Source organism: Rhopalosiphum padi, chromosome 3 (assembly GCF_020882245.1).
Source record: "Rhopalosiphum padi isolate XX-2018 chromosome 3, ASM2088224v1, whole genome shotgun sequence".
NCBI classification, from domain to species: Eukaryota; Metazoa; Arthropoda; class Insecta; order Hemiptera; family Aphididae; genus Rhopalosiphum; species Rhopalosiphum padi.
The window spans coordinates 75,756,226-75,779,606 of NC_083599.1; the positions used below are offsets into that span (position 1 = coordinate 75,756,226).

General features: G+C 28.0%; 2 protein-coding genes and 1 long non-coding RNA gene across 3 annotated transcripts; 1 reads left to right on the forward strand and 2 right to left on the reverse strand.

Annotated features, from left to right (window-relative positions):
- Window positions 1-1,990: 1,990 nt before the first annotated feature.
- LOC132925733 (piggyBac transposable element-derived protein 4-like) lies at window positions 1,991-6,425 on the reverse strand. Its single transcript, XM_060990102.1, has 5 exons — window positions 6,312-6,425; window positions 6,171-6,221; window positions 6,033-6,098; window positions 4,558-5,970; window positions 1,991-2,043 (listed from the first exon to the last, which is right to left on the reverse strand). The coding sequence occupies exons 1-5, from the start codon at window positions 6,394-6,396 to the stop codon at window positions 1,991-1,993; spliced, it is 1,668 nt and encodes a 555-aa protein (XP_060846085.1). The 5' UTR covers window positions 6,397-6,425.
- A 5,955-nt stretch (window positions 6,426-12,380) lies between these two features.
- On the reverse strand, window positions 12,381-13,269 carry LOC132925734 (uncharacterized). Its single transcript, XM_060990103.1, has 3 exons — window positions 13,225-13,269; window positions 12,935-13,100; window positions 12,381-12,868 (listed from the first exon to the last, which is right to left on the reverse strand). Exons 1-3 carry the CDS (start codon window positions 13,267-13,269, stop codon window positions 12,381-12,383), a joined length of 699 nt encoding a protein of 232 aa, XP_060846086.1.
- Window positions 13,270-19,116: 5,847 nt separating this feature from the next.
- LOC132927661 (uncharacterized) lies at window positions 19,117-21,342 on the forward strand. Its single transcript, XR_009661778.1, has 3 exons — window positions 19,117-19,331; window positions 19,453-19,606; window positions 21,019-21,342. It is a non-coding gene; the product is annotated as an uncharacterized LOC132927661 (long non-coding RNA).
- Window positions 21,343-23,381: the final 2,039 nt, after the last annotated feature.

Below are 23,381 nucleotides of genomic sequence, written 5' to 3' on the forward strand. Positions count from 1 at the left end.
CATCAATGTCATCAAATTCATCATCTGATTCATGGACTGTAGACAGTATTCAATTAGAACAAGAAGCGGTGGTAAATCTAGAAAATTGTTCAAATACTTATTTTGCTGGCTATCTAGCAATGAAAATTATATCTAAATTTTCCTGTTTAAACTGTGAAAAATTATTGATAAGATCAGATCTTTCAATTCCAAATAAATTGGATTTTTTAATTTTTTGTAAAAACTATGATTCCAAAATTTCTGAAATGCATTTGAAAATACCGACTACTGAATTAACGCAATTTATTATTTTGGCTCAAAAAATCCTTGCAGATATATTAGAAAAAAAACCACATAGAAGAAAAATAGCACAATTTGCTGAAAAAAAAATAAAAACCGAATTAATTTGTTTATTAAATGTTAATGAAACTTGTGTTCCACATATTGAATTTTTAATCAAACATCTCATTATATGTAAACTTTTTAGAAATTTCAACTGGGTTTCAAAAAATATTAAGCATGTAAAAAGTGAAAAATGTCAAAAAAAGTTAAAAATTCTTAGAAATTTTTAGAAATTTTTAAATTAGATTTTTAGTATTTAAGCATTGTTTTAACTTTTATTATAATATATGTCATCATTATTTTGACTGTAAAAATATATTTTGTATGTTGTTTTTGTTATTTATGTCTTGTTAATTCTTAATACTTTGTTATAAGACTAATAAATAAATTTGTATTAATACTAAATTGAATATTTTTAAATTTTTACACTGTCGTTATTTTTAATCAACATCGATGATGAGTATTTATAATTTTTTTGTGAAGAATAATTTTTAAAAAAACCGGGAACTTGCTCTGCTGTACAATAGGTGTTGAGTGGATCTCGTCATTGCAGAGTAGGTCAGAAACGTGGCTGAATTTGAAAATCAAATATTTAAAAAAAAAACACAAAAAAAAAAAAGAAGTGAGTATCGGTCTGCTGTACATTAGGGGGTGGGGTGGACCTAGGTAGACTAGGATAGGTTAAATTTGAATGCAATGATAGGTATCATTGTATACGAAAAGCGATTCTGAACGGAGATGATTTGTCAGTCTAGGATATATTATATTTAAATATTGTCATAATATATTCTATTTTGAAACAAATTAAAACATTTAAGAAAAAGTCTCAAGATCCTACGTTTGGTAATTTTTTAAAAAAGGTCATTTAAATTCGAGCTCTAGTTATGAATATAATTTTTGGTAATAAACATTACAAAAAGCTTTATTAATGAGTTACCTAGTAAAATAACCAAGTCAAAAAATCAGATTTACGAATTTCATTTGTTATTTCAATATATTTTGTTCATCTGGATATAATAATTCGTATTTCGTATATTTTGTTAATAAGTAATAACATTCATTGCAATGTAAATACTAAATATAATACTATAATTACTATTTACAAAACTATTGTTTCCTTATCGCAATTTATTCCTATCCAAATACCAAAACTGGTTATTGAGTCTGTTTGTCACTAACATGATCCCCACCTTTTATTTTTCGTAACAGCCTATATTTAATCAATGATTTTATGATTTTAATTATTTCTCAGATATTAACATCGCTAATGCCATCTATTGAGAGGTCGCTCTATTAATTTAGGCTATTACATTATTTGTATAGAAGTGGGCTATCTATGTATATTTAATCAATGGTATCACACACCGGTTAATCATGTTTAATCAATACTACAAATCATTAAAATAAAGCTTTCGAGATAATACAGAAAAATCAGTTCTATTCCAGTATTAAAATAAAATTACAAACATAATAATTCACAATCTGGATTATGGTTAAAACTTTTTTTTGTTTGCCACATTTGATTCCTAAGGCGTTTGTTGAGATTATAGCTACTTGTCCAGATGAAAAATAATTTTATGATTTTGCTGTTTAATTTTTAACTGTGAATAAATAATGTGTGAGGTATTGAACGGTGGAAAATGTGCGGTTATGAACAATAAGTGTGTGGTTATGACGGCCGCTGATAGTTTTCTATTCCTATTGTTTTAGTAGAAACAATTACTAAAGTATAACAAATAAAAAACATTTTATCGGTCATTATCAATAAATAAAAATGTTGTATTAAATATTTTGATAAAAAAAATAAAAACATATAGCGGAGACTCAACTTTTTAAACAGTAAAAAAATGTAAATCCATAATTTTTTTAGATTCTGAACGGAGTGATGAATGTATTGATTTTACAACGATGTGTGTGTTTTTTTTTTAAATTTTTTTTTTTTGTGCCTGTCATCACTTTTTGGAGTAGTAATAATGCTTCGATTTTTTACTTCAGCCCCTCTTTGAAAAGGAAAATTTATCTAGTTGGTACTTTGTGGGGGGGGGGGGGGGTATCAAAAGTAGAAAGTAAAAGTAAAAAGGGAAAAACCCTACAAAAATTACGGAAAAACGGGAATTTTTACGCATAACCACTTTTTGACAAAATCGATTTTTTGATTTTGCTGTAACTCCAAAACGAATGATTGTAAATACTTGAAATTTTCACCAAATGTTTATATTAGCGTTATCTATTTACGATTAAATTTTCAAAATATTTAGAATTTTTTTAAGCTACTTATAGACAATTGAAATTTTTGACTTTTGAAGTTTTTTTTCTTAAAATGCCGATAAAAAAAATTTGGCTATCCAAAAAATCTTAAAAATTTAATACAAGGTTTATTATAAGTTGAACTTATCGTAGTAAAAAAAAAATCAAAAATCGTTAGTCACAATTTTTGATTATAAGCATTTAAAGTTCAAATATTTACGAAATATATCAAAATCGCGAAAATTTGCGAGGAATTTTGAAGTTGAAAATTCATAAAATTTTTGTGATTTATACTTAAGGTTCAAAAATCCAATAAAAGGTTATCCATAAGTTTACCTTTAAGTAATTGTAAAAAAAAATTCTAGCGTCGATAAAGAAAAAATTTCATGAGGTTAGGAAATTTAATTTTTTACGAAATCACGTAAAATAACGATATATTACAATTTAAATATAGGTAATAATATGATATATCCTGCTAATTACCATTGACTGACAAATCATCTCCGTTCAGAATCGTTTTTCGTATACAATGATACCTGTCATTGCATTCAAATTTAACACATCCATTATAGAGACCAGTAATCTACTCTCCATCTCTACTATACGGTAAACGGTCACTTTGTACTGTCCATTGTTTAAAATGCAGAACGCAGACACTTAGTACGGTGGTACTAAGGTAAAAAGGTTACTTGGTAAAAAGGTACTTTGCAAAACGTGGACACTTTGTACTATTATACTATTATATACATAAAGTATATTTTATAAATTAAAGTTTTATACCTAATTAGTAACTAATAATTAGTTATGTATAGTGTTAATTATTAAAATAGAAAAAATAATAATAAAATTGTTATAAAATATTGATTGTATAATAATAATAATAATAAATAAATAAACAGAATATAACTATTTGAAATATACTGTTATATACTCTTTCGGTTAAGGCCAAAAGGTATATATATGTTGTAAAAGAGTTCGTTCACTTACGGGTTGTATTCAAAACACTACACAAAATCTGTTTAACTTTAAGAAAATATTTTATTAATTATTTTATTATAAGAATACTGAATATTTTAACAACACAGTATTATACGAATCGGCTACTTATTCACGACTAACTCTTGCTTATTCTACGTTCTTGTCTTGGCGACGCAGTCGCTTACAAAAAAAATACACATATTGCTTACACTACTATATCACGTTGAGCGCCATGAGACACAAATTTGGGTCTCACTTATCTTCGATCAAACCGCCACATAATTTTTGGTATGGTTTACTCAAAAAAAAAATTGAAAAAAAAATTGCCCAAATGGTTTGAAATTTTACACATACTATTATTATGGCTAACATAAGGGATTATTAATATTTTTTAACTGATTTGGAGCGAGACCCTAAAATAGGTCTCATGGCCAAACGGAGTCACCCATCAAAAATATATTATTTAAATGATATTTTGAGACTCATATTTGACCCTCAACTATTTTATAAAATAGGTAATCATAGATTGACATAACCAATTATAAATGTTATTGGTAAATGTAGAGTAAACCAATAATAACATGCAGTCAATTGTATGTAATTAATTTTATTAACATATAAAAAATAACATTGCTTATGTTCAATATTCTTATAGAAAAACAAAAAACTTAAAAAAATTTCAGTCTACTTCATTGAATAACAATAGTAATACATAATGGTAATTGTAACTTTATTTTAAAAATTATAAAACAAAACAAATCAATAAAAACTTGAAACATATTTTTTTTCAATCTAGTTAAATAAAAATAACAACTTTATTTTATAAATTATAAAACATAACAAATCAATAAAAACTTTACTTCTTTACAATTTTATGTTCCTCAAAAAAACAATCAAGACAAAAATGTTTATCACATAAAAAACATTTAGTATTAATTTTTTTTGTATTGCATTGTGCATATTTTCTGCCTTTTTTTTTTACTGCCTTAGAGTAACAGCCAACACATCTACTTCTGTTTGCTTTTTCTAAAACATGTTTTTGTGATATAATTTCTGTGATAGTTTCTTTATTTATTAACTGTTCTACAAGTGTAGATCTGAATACTGTAATAGACATTTTTGAAGATGTAACTTTCTGGAATAAAACTAGAGCATTAACAACACTTATGTTTAATAATGCATCTAGAGCAACTTTTCTGTACCACTTTTGACTGCGACGAAGAGGGTTGGAGTAGGAAGTCATCTGATCTGAGAGGTCAATTGAAGTTTTTCCAATATTATAATCAACAACTACTGTTGGTTTTTGTACTATTTTTCCTCTTATTTTCAAATTTGTAAGAGCACTATCATGTTTAGAAGAAACCATAACTAAATCCCGTTTGTCCCTCCACTTCAGCACCAACACATTAGATGAGCTTCTCTGAGACACAATTTCCCCTCTTTTCAATTTTTTTTTAGTTACTTCTTTCGGATTAGACTTTCTATTGCACCTTAATGTTCCAACTAAATATGTATTTTTTGATTGTAGTAATTCTGCCAGTTCTACACTTGAATACCAGTTATCGACAAAAATTGTTCTACCATTATCAAGATAGGGTTCTGCTAATTCCATTACTATGTTACTTCCAACATTTCCAAGATTTAACATATTATTAACTTCTTTTCCACAGTATACTTTCATAGCAATAGTATAGCAAGGGGAAATACATAGTTTAAACTCTTTGATGCCAAATCTGTCTCTTTTATTTTTAATATATTGTTTAAAAGCAAGTCTTCCCATGAATTTAACCAAGGACTCATCAATACACATGCTTTGGTCTGGTTGCATACAATAATTAGAATTTATCATTATATCATCAATAACTGTTCCTAATTTGTACAACCTATTTGTAGGGTCAGCACAAGTATTGTCAGAAAAATGTATAGTTTTCATTAAACATTCAAATCTGTTACGGCTCATTATAGTACCAAATTGTGTAGAATAAATTCTTGATAAACTCCAATAAAGATGATAGGATGGCAGTGAAACTAATCCTGTCCATATAAGAAGACCAAAAAATTGTTTTATTTCACATTCATTTGTATCGTGCCATTTGTTTAAACGTGCATGTGGTGAAATTGTTCTAGCACTCAATAGTTGAGCAGCATATTTATTAGTTTCTATCACAATTTTATGTATTATATCATTACTTACTATACATTGATAAAAATCTAATGGAGTTCCATCTTGAAGAGTGTCAATTAGATCTGGATTCAAACCAATATTGCTGTTATTTGTGTTGAAAGTATAAATATTAATATTTTGGTCATCATCTCTCCACTGGCGATCAATTTGTTGAGGAGCCTGATGAGGTATAGTACTTGGAATATTAGCAGGTGGTGGAGAATCGACAGACATTTCAGAACCACTAATATGAGATATATCTGAAATTTATAAGAAACCAATGTAAATCTGTGATTTACAGTTATACAAAATATATAAATACCAGCAAGTGATTCAGTTCTGTTAATATTCTCATCATTAAAATAATATATACCCGACAGTGCATCACCTAAAATAAATTTCAATTTTAGTTAATTAATAATTTGCATATATAGTAGGTACATTATTTCTATAATAATACCATTTTCTTCTGTTTCAATAATATGTTGATCTGAATCGTCTTCAAATGCAGCTATTTAATAGTTTTTAAAAAATATTAAGTTATTTAAAATGCAAAAAAATCTTAATATACTGTGTATAATAAACATTAATAGGTACTTACAAGTATTATAATCTGGATCTTTATCCGAGTCGTCGTCATCGTCAAAATCGGAATCCAACATTTCATTTATTTCATATGGATTCATATTATTATTATTATTTTTTTCGTTTATAATTTATATTATTATGACTTTATTTCACTACTTCACTAGTAAACTAAATAGTAAATGTTTTCAAAATATCTATAAATAACCATAGATTACGATTTAAGACAACAAAATATACAATTTCTTATCATTGATATTGATGCAATAACATGGTTACCGCGGAATATTATGCATTACAGACATCGATGTTACAGAATAGAAAACAATTCATAAAAAAAAAAAAAAACAAGATATCCCGTTGCTACAAACACCAAAATGATGTGGCAACACTGTAGAATTAAAATCCAATGAAATAATTCCGATAAATGAGACCTATTTCTGGTAATCGCTTAATAAATACAATGATATAATGAGACCCATATATGGGTCTCACAAGATGTTTTATTGTACTTTATTGAGACCCAATTATGTGTCTCATGGCCAAATTGAGTAACTTGGTAGAAGCACCTTTGGCGCTCAACGTGATATTATTGTATAATATGCTTACTAATTTAAAGTGTGTGTGCAAGGGTTCCTAACAATGTACATAATACGCACCTATTCTAATTACTTAATATTAGGATTTAGGCCAAAAACACAATAAAAAAAAAAACAACATTTAGTATCAAAAGAGATGAAAACAGAAATAGTGAAATGTGTACCATTAAAAAATATTCACAACAATTATTTAGCAAGCCATAGTTAATAAAAAATACACATGACGTCATAATTTTGTTGCTGCTATATATATATATATATATTATAATATACTCAGTACACAGTACACTTTATTACGTGAATATTACAAATCTCAGTTATAACTCAACTAAGTAATTTATTGGTTTAGACCTATTTTAACAATTTAACAATTTAAGATTTAAAATAATATCTTATTCATTGTGTTTACGCTGTGCGCAATAAGAGCAAATTAAAATATTATTATTATTATTTTCATTAACCTAATATTATTATCAACTTATTATTTATCACATTATTAAAATTGTGCGTACATCGGTGATTACCTACATGTCTGGGGTTTCGTGCGTATAGTCAGTCACAGAACACGGCACCGGACGCGTACGGTTATAGTCACAGAACACGGCACCGGTCGCCTGGTAATAATAAACCGAAGGTCGAGAACAATACGTGAGATTCGGACATTTTCTCGGCTTTACAGAAAAATAACCATTGTAACGCATTGGACACGACCCATTTCAATATATACTTCCCGCAGTTCTTTTCATTTCTAAAACGACCCGTCACACAATTCTTAAGGGGCGGCACTGTATAAAACATTGAAAGCAACAATAACATCTAAAATGCAATACGTATAAGAGCCATGGTACAAATACCACCCACAATGAAGACGGTCACACGGTCTCTAAGCAGAAACTATACAGAGATCGATTTATTTTACTTGTCGCTGTATAGGGTAGAATAATTAAACGAGAAACACAAAGAAGACGACAAGATCTTGTGCAGTGCACGTGTATCGCTTACATAATATATTATGTATAATATTGTACATGGTACAGGCAATGCAAATGTTCGGCTTTCTGACGCCGTATACTGCGTTACATTTGTTTAAAACATATATTATATTTTCCGTCAAGATAATATTTCGGCACGTCGTAGAATGAATATTGTTAAGTAGGACCTACCTACCATTTTATAAAGTACTTATCCATAAGAACACACGTCGTGCGATGTTAACCGTAGAAAAAATCATTTTCGCCATCTTCCGAGTCTATAAATCTTTGTAATGTAAAAGGTAAAATACAAAAGTATCATTTGTAGGTACGTTATTATTGTTGTACTTGGCGGGTCTACATAACATCGGGCGCCAAGATTCTGTCGGTATAAAGCGCACTATACAGCTATAGTATATAATATCAATATATATGAGTATATGAGATGTTACTATACTTATCCACTGGAATAAAAGAATTGTTTTTGTATTACTGTAGTAGTGATAGGTATTGTGATATGCATTTCGATACTGCACATTAAAATAGGAGCGGATTACGTATAAAATATATTACCGTTGCATATCAATATAAAGCCATAATAAATAATAAAATTAGTTTACTTATGCATAGTATAAAGCTTTTATGGATAAATAAATGTTTTGGTCATTTGTGCGTTCTGTACTATATCGACCAAGGTCGACACCTTCCAAAAATATTTTAAACTCACAACCCCTTCGATGCTTATATACACGGTTATAGACACAATGAGTACTATAGAACCGCTTTCAAACGATTTTAAACTAAAACGTACTTTATGTACCTAACATAATAAGTCGCTTATGATTTCAATCATTGATACATTTAGATCGTACTATCCCTCCTTTAAGTATGCATATTAAATTTACTTTATACATTGCATATACTCTGCATATACTTTTAACTCCCATATTTATTGTAGATTTAACTCCGAAATTTCTATGTGTTTAGTATACAATAGATGGTAGAATAAAATAATTCGTGCAGGCGTTTCATATGGTGGTGCACATTTTACCTACATATGTTCAAAAATGTTCAGATCTCGTATAGAATTATCTCATCAATCATCACCGTGGCCTTTGGCCCAGTTAATATAAAAACACTTTTTAGAATCAACAACACGGAAAAAAATAACTTGTGTATACAGCCAGAATACTGCTGCTATAACCAGAATATTTGGTTGTGCTCGTGACAACAAAACGTTCCGTAACCTTTACAATGTATTTTATGTAAACTAGTTTTGATAGTAGTAACAGGACCTATTGTAATTGGTAAATAATTAAATTTAATAAACTCTACCAAACATTCTGTAACTTCGGTTGTAGATTTTAACCAATCGTTTGGTAATTCAAACACTGCTCTTTAGTAAAAAATACTCTAATTAATAGTAATTTTTGCAATAGCGTTTATAATCATTGCACTAATATATTGATAAATTCAATATACAATTTGGTTAAAACAACCAGTATTATAACTTTACCTCTACAATGTATTATGCTACAGTTCCAGTCTTCATTTTACTCAGACTACTTATAATTTTGTACTAATTACAATTGTAATATACATAGGTACTGTAGTTGATTAATTATTACCACTTTTTAATTTGTATTGTGTTAATGGGCAAAAAAATAATAAAATCAATAATAAGTAAGATAAAACACAACAAATATATTTATAATTAGTTGAAAGAGTTTTTATTAATCGTATAGTTTACAATATAGGTATAATATAAAAAGTGTAATAGTTATAAATTTAATTATATAACATTATTAAGTATTACAAATATAAATGGGAATTATAAAGACAGCTATTGATTTATATAGGTATCATATAAACAGTTTAATAGTTAAATATTAAATTATAAAAAATTTAAATAATCAATTATTAATTAATAGTAAATAGGTGCCTATTCATAAGAAATGTTTTATATAGAAATAATTAATTTTAACACATTAGTTAACAAATTGTTAAATACTACTTCTTAATGTCACATATAAAGATCCATTAGACATTATACTGATATTATTGGGAATATGGGAATATAACATATGATGATAAACAAACTTTATTTTATTTTTATGTCTTACTTCATAGGAAAAATAATGTTCATAAAAAATAATGGTACTCAGTAGACAACACTGAAACACAATTACTCTATTATTACAAAGATAAATAGCATCTATGATACCAAACTTGGGGAGACTATTCTCGTCAATGTCTAGAGTAAGGACCATTTTATGCTGATACTTTGTGCCTTTAACAGAAATCCATGAACAACAAAATAAGGAATCAAATGAGTCAATTTCTAGAAACTTTTTAATGTTTTTAACATCACTGTCACATATTAGGCTATTAGATGGACCATATTCAATGTCATTATTTAATTTGCCTTTAAGGAACATATCATTCAATTGTAATTGATGTTTGATAGCTAGAGTCATGCAAATATTCCGCCTATTGCTGGTAGTATTGGCTGCTGTTTTAAAGATTCTATGCTTTGCTTCAAATCTCATACTCAATAAATGAACTAGAGGACCTAACTGTTCAGTGATAGTATGATAATGTTGCATAAAATGATATTTTGGCTTTAAATCAAGCTTACTATATTTTAAATACAAGTTATTATGTTCTGAAACAAGAGTTTCAAGTAGTACACAACAATCTTTTTGTATTGATGTAGAAAAAACTATATCAACAATGTGTCTTAGTGAAATATAAAGGTACCAAATAGGATCATTTAGAGGTATAAAATCACCAATCATTAAACCAAAATAACGAATCAAAGTCAGCATTTCCGACGCAGAATGTCTTATAGAGTTTTTCCGAATATGGTCTATATGTAGTACAGAGGGTTTATTACCTTTATCAGGGCCATAGTCAAAACATACTAATTTTTCATTAAGAACTTGTAATGGAAAAATTTTCAAGTCTTCAACATAGTAACGTATTAAGAACGCCAAGTCATATTTCCCCACCCCTTCTAATATATCATGCATAACATCCATTCCAACTTGATCTAATACATTAAAACCATGCACATTATTCCAAACACAACTTTCTTTAATTCCACTATTTGAAACATCTCCCTCAATCACATCCAAGTTATATTGCTCTATAGTTCTCAACAATTTTTTATCAACATAACACTGTTTTTTTATTTCATATTTTTTCATTTTACATACTCTACATGGGTAATTTGAAGAGAAACTTTCAACAAAACCAGTTATGCTATGTATTCCAAGATTATCACCAACAAGAACACCTAACTCAAATTTTAAGATTCCTTTGAAGACGTCAGTATCGACATAAATACCTGTATCTCTTAAATAATTTATTTCATCAATAAGTGGTTTGAAAATTATGTTGTTTCCAAATTTAACCCTGTCTGATGAGTGAAATAATAAAGCTAGGAATATAGTATTCAAAGAAGACTGGCGATGAGGAGGTATACAGGGAATTGAAATGTATGCAGCTCCAAGCTTATGAATACCAGAGTGACTACCCAATGGATTTCCTATTTCATAATCGTCAAAAAATAAAAAATAAGGAAGTACTGTCTGAGACCCATGTTCTTTTTCTTTTTTTTCCCATACACTACCTTGCACAAAATTAATTAAAATTGAGTTTTGAATTTTACATTTATTTATGTGCTCTAGTGTATCTGATAACACATTTTTTAATTGAAAAAAATTCTTTAAAACATGTCTTAATGGAATAAATTGCTCTGTGCAATTAATGGGAACCAAAGAATGAGAATTATTTTTTCTATTATCATTTAATCGCTCACCTATAACATGTTCAAGAGGAGAAATGTATGTGCCAAGTTCGGTAAAATATTTAATTCGTTTATATTCTGTGCCTAGATTCACAAACGGGCAGTCAAGTACATCTAGAATATTGTTGAAATAACCACAAGATTCATCAGAGATTTTTTCTTCTAAAAGTAATTTATTAGTATTATTTTTTAAATTGTGTTTTATACTATTAAATACATTTTTCATATCTTCAACAATTTTTTGAACAACATTCCGAGGAATTTGTGGGTTTGCATATAAGGAAGCTATACATTTTTCTACAGTGTTGTTTTCAGCTACACAACTATTGATATTTATACCTGATAAAGATGAAGATGTTGCTAAACTACCTATTACAGAAGACAAGTTGGTATTACATTGCTCTAATGGTAAACTATAGGTATAGGTTGAATCATTTTGCTGAATTAGAGTAGAAGTTTCAATTGGTATATGAGTGGCTAAATGTTTTTTGAAGATCTGTTGCAGTTATCTTCTATACAAATATATGAATAAAAGTTATGACTTGTGTGTTTGATTTGAAAATGTTTACATAGCATTGATATACTTGGTATATTTAGGTTGCATAAAAAACAATTAGGCATTTTTTAAAAATATTAAATAGAAGTGTACTTTAGGTGTTAAAATAATTACAATTACTTGTACATATAAAAATTAATGTTAAAATTTATGAAATTTCATTTATATCTAGATCACTGAGAAGAGAATTTACTGAAACATATTCTGTATCCCAAGATGTTTTCATTTTGTAGAATCCTTTTTGGATAAAAGTCCATACGGGTAAACATTCTATAGGATACTGTAGATTTAAAGCGTGTATAACTTTAAAACAACAATCAACTGCATGAACAATCGAGTTTAAAACATAGTATGTTTCATCAACAAAAACAAAATATTGTGAAATTGAATTTATATCAGGTCCTACCATTATTACTAGTGGCTGCAAAGTGATCCCCAAACGAGCATACTTTTCTTTACGCCTTGTAATAGTTTCCTTAACTTCAGAATGTGACCTTAAATGAGTGATAAAACTATCTCTGACTTCAACTTTTGATGGTCTACAGGCAGGTTGTCCCTTTTTCCTCTTGGTTGTTATTGGTAAAAAGAGAAATGGAAGAACGAGGAAGGCTGCTAATGATAAAGTTTCTTCAATTTCTGAAAACAAATTAATAAATTAATTACCAAAATGGTTTTTTGATTGGTATTAAAAATTAAAATTACCTGATTTCAGATCTAGATATTCACTTAAAATGGACTTTAAAGTAGAATCTTTAAGGTTATCGGATATTTTTTTCCCCAGGTTTAATATTTTTTCTTTATATACAGGAAAATGTTGCAAAAGATTTTCTTTTTTATCAGGATATAGAAAGTTGAAGTCTTCAATCAACTGGAATAAAATTCAGAAGTATTTATTAAAATTTTCGTATTACAAAAAATCAAACTTGCTCAACTAGCTAAGAAACATTTACAAAACAAAATAAAAATAATAATTATAATTTTTTAATACTTACAAGGTTAAAACCATTTGGTTTTTTCAATGCAGGAAAGTTTTTCATATACTGTGAATGTAAAAGACCATTAGAATTTGAGTTAAACACATTTTTGAAACGCTCTTTTCTAGTGATGGTCCAGTAATTTTCCACAAGGTTCCATGGGTCAGAAGAATTATTCAGCCATTTAATTTCATCGTCAACATTTTCATTACCTATAATTTGAAAATGTACATGGGTAACAATATGGTTTAAATGACCATTAACATGTTAAACTCATAAAACATTACCTGTTGTATCAATTATAGTTTGACTTAATATTGAAATAGATTCAGATATACGCCCAATAGAAGGAGAGCATCTAGCAGTAATAATACCTGCCTTTCTATACTCTCTTTTTCTATTGTTAAAACAATCGAGGAGTTTCCCTTTGGCACCTTTTTTCATCAATGGACCTGAAATGAATAAAGTATTATTTAATAATCATGCTAATATTAAAAATATAATACATGTTTATACTATATATTTACCATAGTTCATGTAAGGTATAAAGTACGTGCTTATATGCTCTTTGGGAAAAACTTCAGTTATTTCTTTAGCAAGTAAAAGTAAACGCTGCGTTTTGATAGATTTATCAGGATTGTCTTGGAGTTCTTTTCTTACTATTAAATTACATAATTTTCTTCGGCCACTATTGTCTAACATACAATCTTTATTGTAAGTGGCTAACAAAGCCTTTCCCTCTGTGGTACTTTGTAAATAATTCAACAAATCAGAGTGCTAAAAAATATATAATATAATATACTTTAGGCATTTTTATAAATAAGTAATACAATTTTTATAAATATAATATGAATAAATTAATTTAGTAATAACATATTTCTTGTACAAAAATTTAAGTTAAAATTGTTCAAAACTTAGTACACTAATTTATATATCATACTAGTAATTATAATTATATTATAAATTATTATATATATTAATTGTACACATTAACTAGAAAAATTACCTTTTCTACAACTGCAGAATTAACAGTTTCAATTCTTGCCTGAGTATCTAAGACATCAAAAGCTGGACTTTCGCTTAAGCTACTACTTGATGCTGATGGTTCACAATAAAGCTCATATTCTGAATTAGGTTTAATATTGGTTAATGATATTGATGATGGACTTTCAGGGGTAAAATCAAAGTTATTTGAAATGTCCTAAAAAAAAAATATGCACATATATATATATATATATATATTATTAATGGATATTATAATATTATTTAAATATAATATATTATGTTATCGGATATGTTATTATTAATTGAATTATAGATTTATGTGAAACAATTTCCAGTTGGTCATATAGATTTAACACGTTCATAAGTGAAATATTGTGTTGTTATAATAAAAGCATTGCTAATTTTAGAATTGAAAAATAAATAAAACGTAGGTAGTTCTTACCGTAACTGACACCTGATTATTAGCAAGAGCAAGTACCTTACGCCACTCTTCTAAATTTGCCCTAAACTTGGCCCTATGGCCAATCATAGGTATAATGTCTTTCAACATATCATCCGTTAGTAATGAAAAGCATGATAAATCTATTCCATGTTCTGACAATAATATATAAAAACAAAAGCAAATAAGCAAATATGAATTAACCATTTTTAATTATTATATGCCAGACTTGGGTAATATTCCAAATACTTTTTAAATACTTTTTTTTTCAAAGTATTTAATACAGTATTTTAAATACTTGTTTAAGTATTCTAAATAATGTATTTCACATAGCTACTTTTTTAATGTTCAATCACATTTATAGGTATACTCAGATATTTTGTTTTATTTTATAGTAATCTTGTATTAATTTGTTCATTAATTTTGAAAAAATAAATGTTTTAATAAAGTAACTATTATTTTTGTTATTGAAGTCTTCTAAAAAAAATATTTGGAACACTTTTTGTGAAGCAAATTGGCAAATAAGCAAATAGGAATTAATATAAGCTGGATAAATCTATTCTGTGTAGCCGTGAAGGTGTGTACATTTTCATTAAATAAGTACTAATGAATAATTTAATGCCTGAAGGTTTAAACAACCACTTGTGTAACACTTATGTATAGCTTATATATCACCAGGGCTCGTAAGTTCATGCATTTGCATGTAATTTTTATTTATTTTTATTAATTTTGACAACTTAAAGTCTATGAAAATTAAAAGGAATAAAATACTTTTAAAATGGATTAATGTTTTATCTTATTAGTTCAAAAATTGACTATGATTTTTTTATATGGTGCATATTTTAATAATGTTAGCGAACATAAATGCATATTTCCGAACTTTTTAGAGCATGAATGCATAGTAATTACTAATTAATGTATTTTTTAGTACATGAACTAACGAGCCCTGTATATCACCATTGAATACATAATATGTGTTATATTTGTTAAGTAAACTATAAAATATAATAATATTTATAGGTAGATACTCAATGCTGTTATCTAAATAGGTAGGTACCAGCTACTTATTATATTTACTATAAAGTATAAAAAAATGTCTTACCTTTGAATACGTCAATGTACGATTCTAATCCCCAAGCTGAGAGCATGTCTCTGACATCAGAATCGGCCATTTTAAAAATATAAACTAAACAGTAACGTAAATAATATGGCAGTTGTGGTGGTAGTAATTTAATAATGCATAGTGTGCGAACTGCGAATCGCCACGATGCCGCAGCGAGCTGATTATAGATCAAATTGCAGCGATGACAATACAACTGTGATATCAGTAAAACTGTTGGATTGGTTTTACCAAACGACCGGTTATTTTGGTCCATCATTAGTACCATTTACCAAACGGTTTAGTAATATTAGAATAACATCTAGTTAATGTAAAATATATAAATCGTATTCAATGCAATTTAAGTCTAGTAATTATTACAAAATGTTTACATAACATTTAATGACAATTTTGTAGAGAATACAAAGATGTTTTGTCATGATTAATTAAACTTTTGGTAGTTTTTTTTGACTTAGCATCTGTTACAGTACATTTGCTATTATAAATATGAATCATGTTAAACTTACAACATAGAAACCATTTCTGACCATCAGAGTATAAACAATATAATACGTTTTTATGTTTCTATTCCGTGATTACCAGTTTATATGATTTTAAATTAACGAAAAATTAATAGCGTGTTTAATAGAAGTCCAGTACATATCTGCTTTGATTCTGTATAATGAAACAGTCTGTATTTTTTCTTCACATGAAAAAAATATATATTTTTAAGAAAAAATATTAACGGATGTAGGTATTGTACACGCATTTATAGTTATTCTGTATAGACGCCAATGGACATATTATTACAATTTATATAACAATAATAAGTAGGCGGGTGTCTTCTAATGTATTTTTTCGGTCAAAAATAATCAATAATGGACTTAATATAATACAATACGTACGAATGTGGTATCTTTTAAATCGCATGCCCTTATATGGTGAAAAAGAAAATGTACATTCGATTATATTATAAAGAGCGGAAATGCCTTCGTTTATTATACATAAAGTGTGGTTCGATGGGTACCCATATTGTAACAATTGTGGAATTATAATGCACCGCTCAGTCAGGGGTGATATATTTCGGGTAGGCATTCTTTTCTCACCAAAGGCGACCGCCGATCTCTACTGCGCATTTAAACTTTTGTGTATTATGTTTTGATGTAAAGAATACAGGTGCCCGCTGTTATAGGAATCCCGCGCACAATGATTGTGGTGTGGGGCGGTGTTTGTCACAGTCGGCCCCGTGTGTGTTTGTTCAAAATAAAAATAAATTTTTACGCTTATAATATACATACATATATACAAAACTAATAATATCATATACGACGCAGTTTTTCGATTGAATTTCGAATTCCTATATTTTATAATTTTATATTTTATCTTATACCGAGTACTTGTGTATCTGACATCTAAAGCATATAATTATTAAAATTAGTGACAAGATGATGCGATTCAAGCTAGGTATTAAACGTTATCGATAGTTTTTATTTCTTCATGTACGAAATATGTACCTATTATAATTAGGTACTTAACATTAAGATTTAGGAAAAAAACACTAGAAATATTTAGTACACAAAAAGAATGAAAACAGAAATATCATTAAAAAATATTTATAACAATTATTTAGCAAGCCATAATTAATAAAAAAACTACGGGTGACGTCATAATTTCGTTGCCTCCATATACTAAGTATACAATACACTTTATTACGTGAATATTACAATTCTCAGTTATAACTCAACTAAAAAATTTATTGGTTTAGACCTATTTAACAATTTAAGGTTTGCAATATTACAATATCTTATTCATTGTTTTTGCGCTGTGCGCAATAAGCGCAAATCAAAATATTATTATAATTATTTTCATTAAACTAATATTATTATTAAATTATTATTTATCACATTATTCAAATGATGCGCTCATCGGGGATTGCATGTCTAGGGTTTCGTGCGTATGGTCAGTAACAGAACACGGCACCGGACGCGTACGGTCAGTCACAGAACACGGCACCGGCCGCCTGGTAATAATAACTAATAAGTCGAAGAATGAGAGCAATACGTGAGATTCGAACATTTTCTTGGCTTTATAGAAAAATAACCACCGTAACTCACTGCAGGCGACGAGTGACGACCCATCTCAATATAAATTTCCTGCAGTTATAGTTTCATTTCTAAAACAACCCGTCAGTCACGAATTCTTAAGGGGCCGTACGACACTGTAGAAAACATTGAAAGCAACAATAACACCTAAAATGCAATACGTATAAGAGCTATGGTACAAATACCACGTACAAAGAAAACGGTTACACGTCGTAGAATGAATATTGTTAAGTAGGTCCTGCCTACCATTTTAAAAAGTTTCCATAAGAACGCATGTCGTCCAATGTTTACCGTAGAAAAAATCATTGTTGCCATCGTCTGAGTACTGTAAAAGGTAAATTACAAAAATGGAATTTGTAGGTACATTGTTGTTGTTGTACTTGGCGGGTCTACATAAAATCGGGCGCCAAGATTCTGTCGGTAAACTGCACCATACAATATATAATATAATATATGAGGTGTTTCTATACTTACCCACTGGAATAAAAGGACTGTTTTTGTATTTCTGCGGTAGTGATATTGTGTTATATGGTACTTAATACCATACTAAAAATTATACTAAATTTGCACATTTTGTTTAGCACATAATTAAAAACTAAAAACGTTTGTAAATACACGTATACACTTTATTAGTTCACAGTATATTACACATGCATTTATGTACTGTACATTAAAATAGGGACTGATTACGAACAAGCAAAACATATTAATACTTATGATATTTTATTAATACAATTAGTGTAATTTATGGTATAAAACTTTTTATGGGTAAATAAATGTTTTGGATATTTTGAATGTGATATTAATATATTATTATAAACCAGTGGTGGTCAAATTTTTTTGTCCGCAATCTGTGTAACCGTGTATGTATATACGTATATAATAATAATTTAACATAATCCTATTATATAATATAATATATAATATTATAAACTAGAAAATTCGTGTGAACGCTGTACAGTCAGACGTCGAGAAGGGGTAAACGCGTTCCATTTTACGAAATATTATTGAAATATATAATTTCGAATACATCGTAAATTTTTATATTTGATATAGGTAGGTACTCTACATTCGACGTTTGTCGTCCAGGCATCCGGTTTCGGGCATTCAACATCGCCGCCACCACCGAAACTCCGCTGTACAGATGTATGAGTGTTAGTGAGAGTGTTTGACCTTGTGCGCATGTCTGTATTTGTTCGCAGTACTTGTCGATGAGGGTGGTTGAGTGGGCTGACCGATCGATGGGTGAGCGGGAAGGTCGGAGGGCAGTTCAGCAAATAGAATTTCCGTTCGCCCGATGCTCCGGTAGGCTCCTGTCCTAATAGGCCTTCGACGCGTAATCGGTGGTGGAAACCACCACCACCAGTTTGACGCCGAAGAAGCCGCCGCCGCAGCCAGGGCATAAAAGGGGGTGCGTAGGAGCGCCGATCGCCATTTATGTCTCAACAGTCACCTTTATTTTCAAGAATATTTTTTACACGTAAGTACTCCACGATTTCCGAACATTATTTTTTTGTCCCATGACATATTTTATACTCTCTTGCCTGTCGTTTATATTTTATTCAGGAATTTTTCAAATAACATTTTTCGTATCATTTCAGCTCTGCATCAACATGAAATTATCCATTGTAAGTTTGTTCGTAATTATTATGGCAGTCACTATATATGTACAGGCGATGCCGACCTATGATGCACCCGACGCGATTCCGCAAACAACACCAGAAAAAGCACAGCATCAGCTCCCGCATAAAGAAGGTAAAAAAATTATAATCTTTATCGTTATAAAATATTTATAGATATTATTTTTTGTGCATGTATATTTTTATTTATTGTTAAGACTTATTACTTTATTTTACCATTACCAATGTTATTATTTTATTTTGTTTTATTATTTCTAAACATTATATATTATTGATTTGCTTTTAATATTTTATATTTTTTTCTACTATGATAGTTGTAAATACTTTATAAGTACTTCTTACAATCTAATATTTCACAATTTTACTCCACTAAAAATAAAAAATAATAATAATGGTAAATTGGTAATAAAATGATATAATATGCTGAGGATATTATTTATTATATAAACTTAATGATATTTAATTTTAAGCTTATATTATACCTAGTAGCAAAAAAATATTTTTTAAATGTTTAAAAATAAAGTTAAAAATGGTTTATGCATTATTTTATAAATGTTAATAAAATGTTCAAATGGCCTTATTTCCAATCAAAATAAAATGTTAAAACATTATTTTAAATACATTTGATTCATATTATTTGAAAACAATATTTTTAAAAAAATTATTTAAATGATTACAAATGATTAAAAATCTCAAAAATCATTAAAAAATATTTTTAATACTTAACAATTGTGAGAAAAAGCATTTTTTAATATTTTAAAATGAAAAACAGATATTTAAAATACTCATTGTATTTCAATTTTTATATCTATAAATAATTAGAAAATAATAGTCATAATATGGACAAATTCTTTGTTCCTTTATTAATAAATTGTAATATTTAAATAACCAATAATAAGTCTGCTTCTGTGATGTGAATAATATTATCAAAAAAAAAAAATAATAAAAATAACAAAAATTAAAATTAAATAAGTTAGTTTGTGCCCGTTTGATCGTCATGTTTTTGGTTGTTAGAATTTCACTGAGATGGTAACATTTTGTGTTGATAAATAGTAATGTGTCCAGTGTTATCTTGTTTTTTTTAATACGATTTTAACCCTTTAAAAATGTTTATATATGTACATTAATTATTACAATAAATTTAAATGATATATCTTTTAAAATTATTCATATAGTTGCATTTTGTTTAGATTTAAAATTGGAACATCAATTAAAATACTATTTTGTAGATGTGAAAATTTTTTTTTTCAATTGCAATCATTGTGATTTTTATCATTTACACTCAGCCATAAAAAACGATTTTAGGTGAAAACTTATTACATAATATGTTGCATGCGGGTATAAGAGAAAAAACAAATATTGCACTAACATACTCTTAAATATGAAATATGTAAATGATTATTTATTTTTTATTAACATTGGCACGCAAGTAACTATCGCTTTTATACCTACTTATGTAATATTGTCATATTTTTATACATCACTTCATACAAATGAATAACAATAATTAATGAATATATTTACAAGTGATGGGTGAAAAATTAAGGAAGAAGAGGTGCAGTTGGTTCTCCGATCCAACAACAACAACAGCAGGGTACAGCGACCCAAATTTTGGTCATCCCCCAAAAGCCTGGGATCCCGTGGAACCATTCGAAAAAAACAATAAATACTTTGGAACGACACGCAGCCCCCAATAAGAAGATAAGAAGATTACAAACTAAATATGTTTACCCTGTTCAATATTAAAATTCTTAACAAATTCTAATTTTTTGCCTAATATTAAATTTAGTATGAATTACATTAATTAAGCATTACAAAAATAAATAAATAAATCGATTATTATTATCTGTATCTTCTTGTTTATTTTCAACATAGAACCTTGTTATTTTCTTCAAGTGGTATGAACACCAATGATCTGCTTTACTGCTATCTAAAAAAATGTAGTCAGTTAAAAATATATATTGGTTGGATAATAACTTGTGAATTTAGTGTTTTATAAGTGGCTAAAAATATGAATTAGTAACATTTGTCAAAATGATCTAAAAACGATCGTTTTATAATTTTTATGAAGTATCAGGTTTAATGAATAATAAGAATAATTTTCTTAATCTAGTAGTCAAGGTTTCAAGACACTAACTTGAGTATTGATTGTTTTATAAACAGTTAAAAATATGAATTGGTAATATCCGTCATAACTATTATATAAACATATGTTTTATAGTGTATTCTTTATATCAGCATAAATGAAATATAGAAAAGTTAATAACGAAAAATTAGAATTATTTTCCTTAACTAATAGTCAAGGTTTCATGACACTAAATTGAGAAATACTTGTTTTATAAAAAGTTAAAAATATGAAGTAGCAACCTTCTTCAAAATTATCATATAAACGTAGCAAAAATAAAATGATTTTTATAGCTATGGCAAATTTTAAGATTGAAGATTACAAGCTAAATGTGTTTACATAATTAATTATTCATATGATTAACAAATTCTAATTTTTTGACAACTATTAAAATTAGTATGAATTACATTCATTCAGCATTACATGTACATTGCATAAATCCATAATTATTATCTGTATCTGCTTGTTTATTTTCAACATAAAACCTTGTTATTTTCTTCAAGTGGTATGAACGCCTATAATCTGCTTTACTGCTATCTAAAAAAATGTAGTCAGTTAAATATATATATTGGTTGGATAATAACTTGTGAATTTAGTGTTTTATAAGTAGTTAAAAATATGAATTAGTAACATTTGTCAAAATAATCTAAAAACGATCGTTTTATAATTTTTATGAAGTAACAGGTTTAATAAAAAAATAAGAATAATTTTGTTAATCTAGTAGTCAACAATAAACTAGTAGTTCAACATAAAACCTTGTTATTTTCCCCAAGTGGTATGAAAGCCAATGATCTGCTTTACTGCTATCTAAAAAATGTATAATATATATATTATATAGAAACCATTTCTGACCATCAGAGTATAAACAATATAATACGTTTTTATGTTTCTATTCCGTGATTACCAGTTTATATGATTTTAAATTAACGAAAAATTAATAGCGTGTTTAATAGAAGTCCAGTACATATCTGCTTTGATTCTGTATAATGAAACAGTCTGTATTTTTTCTTCACATGAAAAAAATATATATTTTTAAGAAAAAATATTAACGGATGTAGGTATTGTACACGCATTTATAGTTATTCTGTATAGACGCCAATGGACATATTATTACAATTTATATAACAATAATAAGTAGGCGGGTGTCTTCTAATGTATTTTTTCGGTCAAAAATAATCAATAATGGACTTAATATAATACAATACGTACGAATGTGGTATCTTTTAAATCGCATGCCCTTATATGGTGAAAAAGAAAATGTACATTCGATTATATTATAAAGAGCGGAAATGCCTTCGTTTATTATACATAAAGTGTGGTTCGATGGGTACCCATATTGTAACAATTGTGGAATTATAATGCACCGCTCAGTCAGGGGTGATATATTTCGGGTAGGCATTCTTTTCTCACCAAAGGCGACCGCCGATCTCTACTGCGCATTTAAACTTTTGTGTATTATGTTTTGATGTAAAGAATACAGGTGCCCGCTGTTATAGGAATCCCGCGCACAATGATTGTGGTGTGGGGCGGTGTTTGTCACAGTCGGCCCCGTGTGTGTTTGTTCAAAATAAAAATAAATTTTTACGCTTATAATATACATACATATATACAAAACTAATAATATCATATACGACGCAGTTTTTCGATTGAATTTCGAATTCCTATATTTTATAATTTTATATTTTATCTTATACCGAGTACTTGTGTATCTGACATCTAAAGCATATAATTATTAAAATTAGTGACAAGATGATGCGATTCAAGC

Coding starts and splice junctions, on each gene's coding strand:
- LOC132925733 (XM_060990102.1), bottom strand. CDS start 6,396: ATGAATCCATATGAAATAAATGAAATGTTGGATTCCGATTTTGACGAT. Junction 5,971..6,032: donor CAGAACTGAATCACTTGCTG/GTATTTATATAT, acceptor TATAAATTTCAG/ATATATCTCATATTAGTGGT. Junction 2,044..4,557: donor TTTAGAAAAAGCAAACAGAA/GTAGATGTGTTG, acceptor GTTATACTTTAG/TAATTGTTTCTACTAAAACA.
- LOC132925734 (XM_060990103.1), bottom strand. CDS start 13,269: ATGAAAAACTTTCCTGCATTGAAAAAACCAAATGGTTTTAACCTT. Junction 13,101..13,224: donor AACCAAATGGTTTTAACCTT/GTAAGTATTAAA, acceptor ATTTTATTCCAG/TTGATTGAAGACTTCAACTT. Junction 12,869..12,934: donor ATATCTAGATCTGAAATCAG/GTAATTTTAATT, acceptor ATTTGTTTTCAG/AAATTGAAGAAACTTTATCA.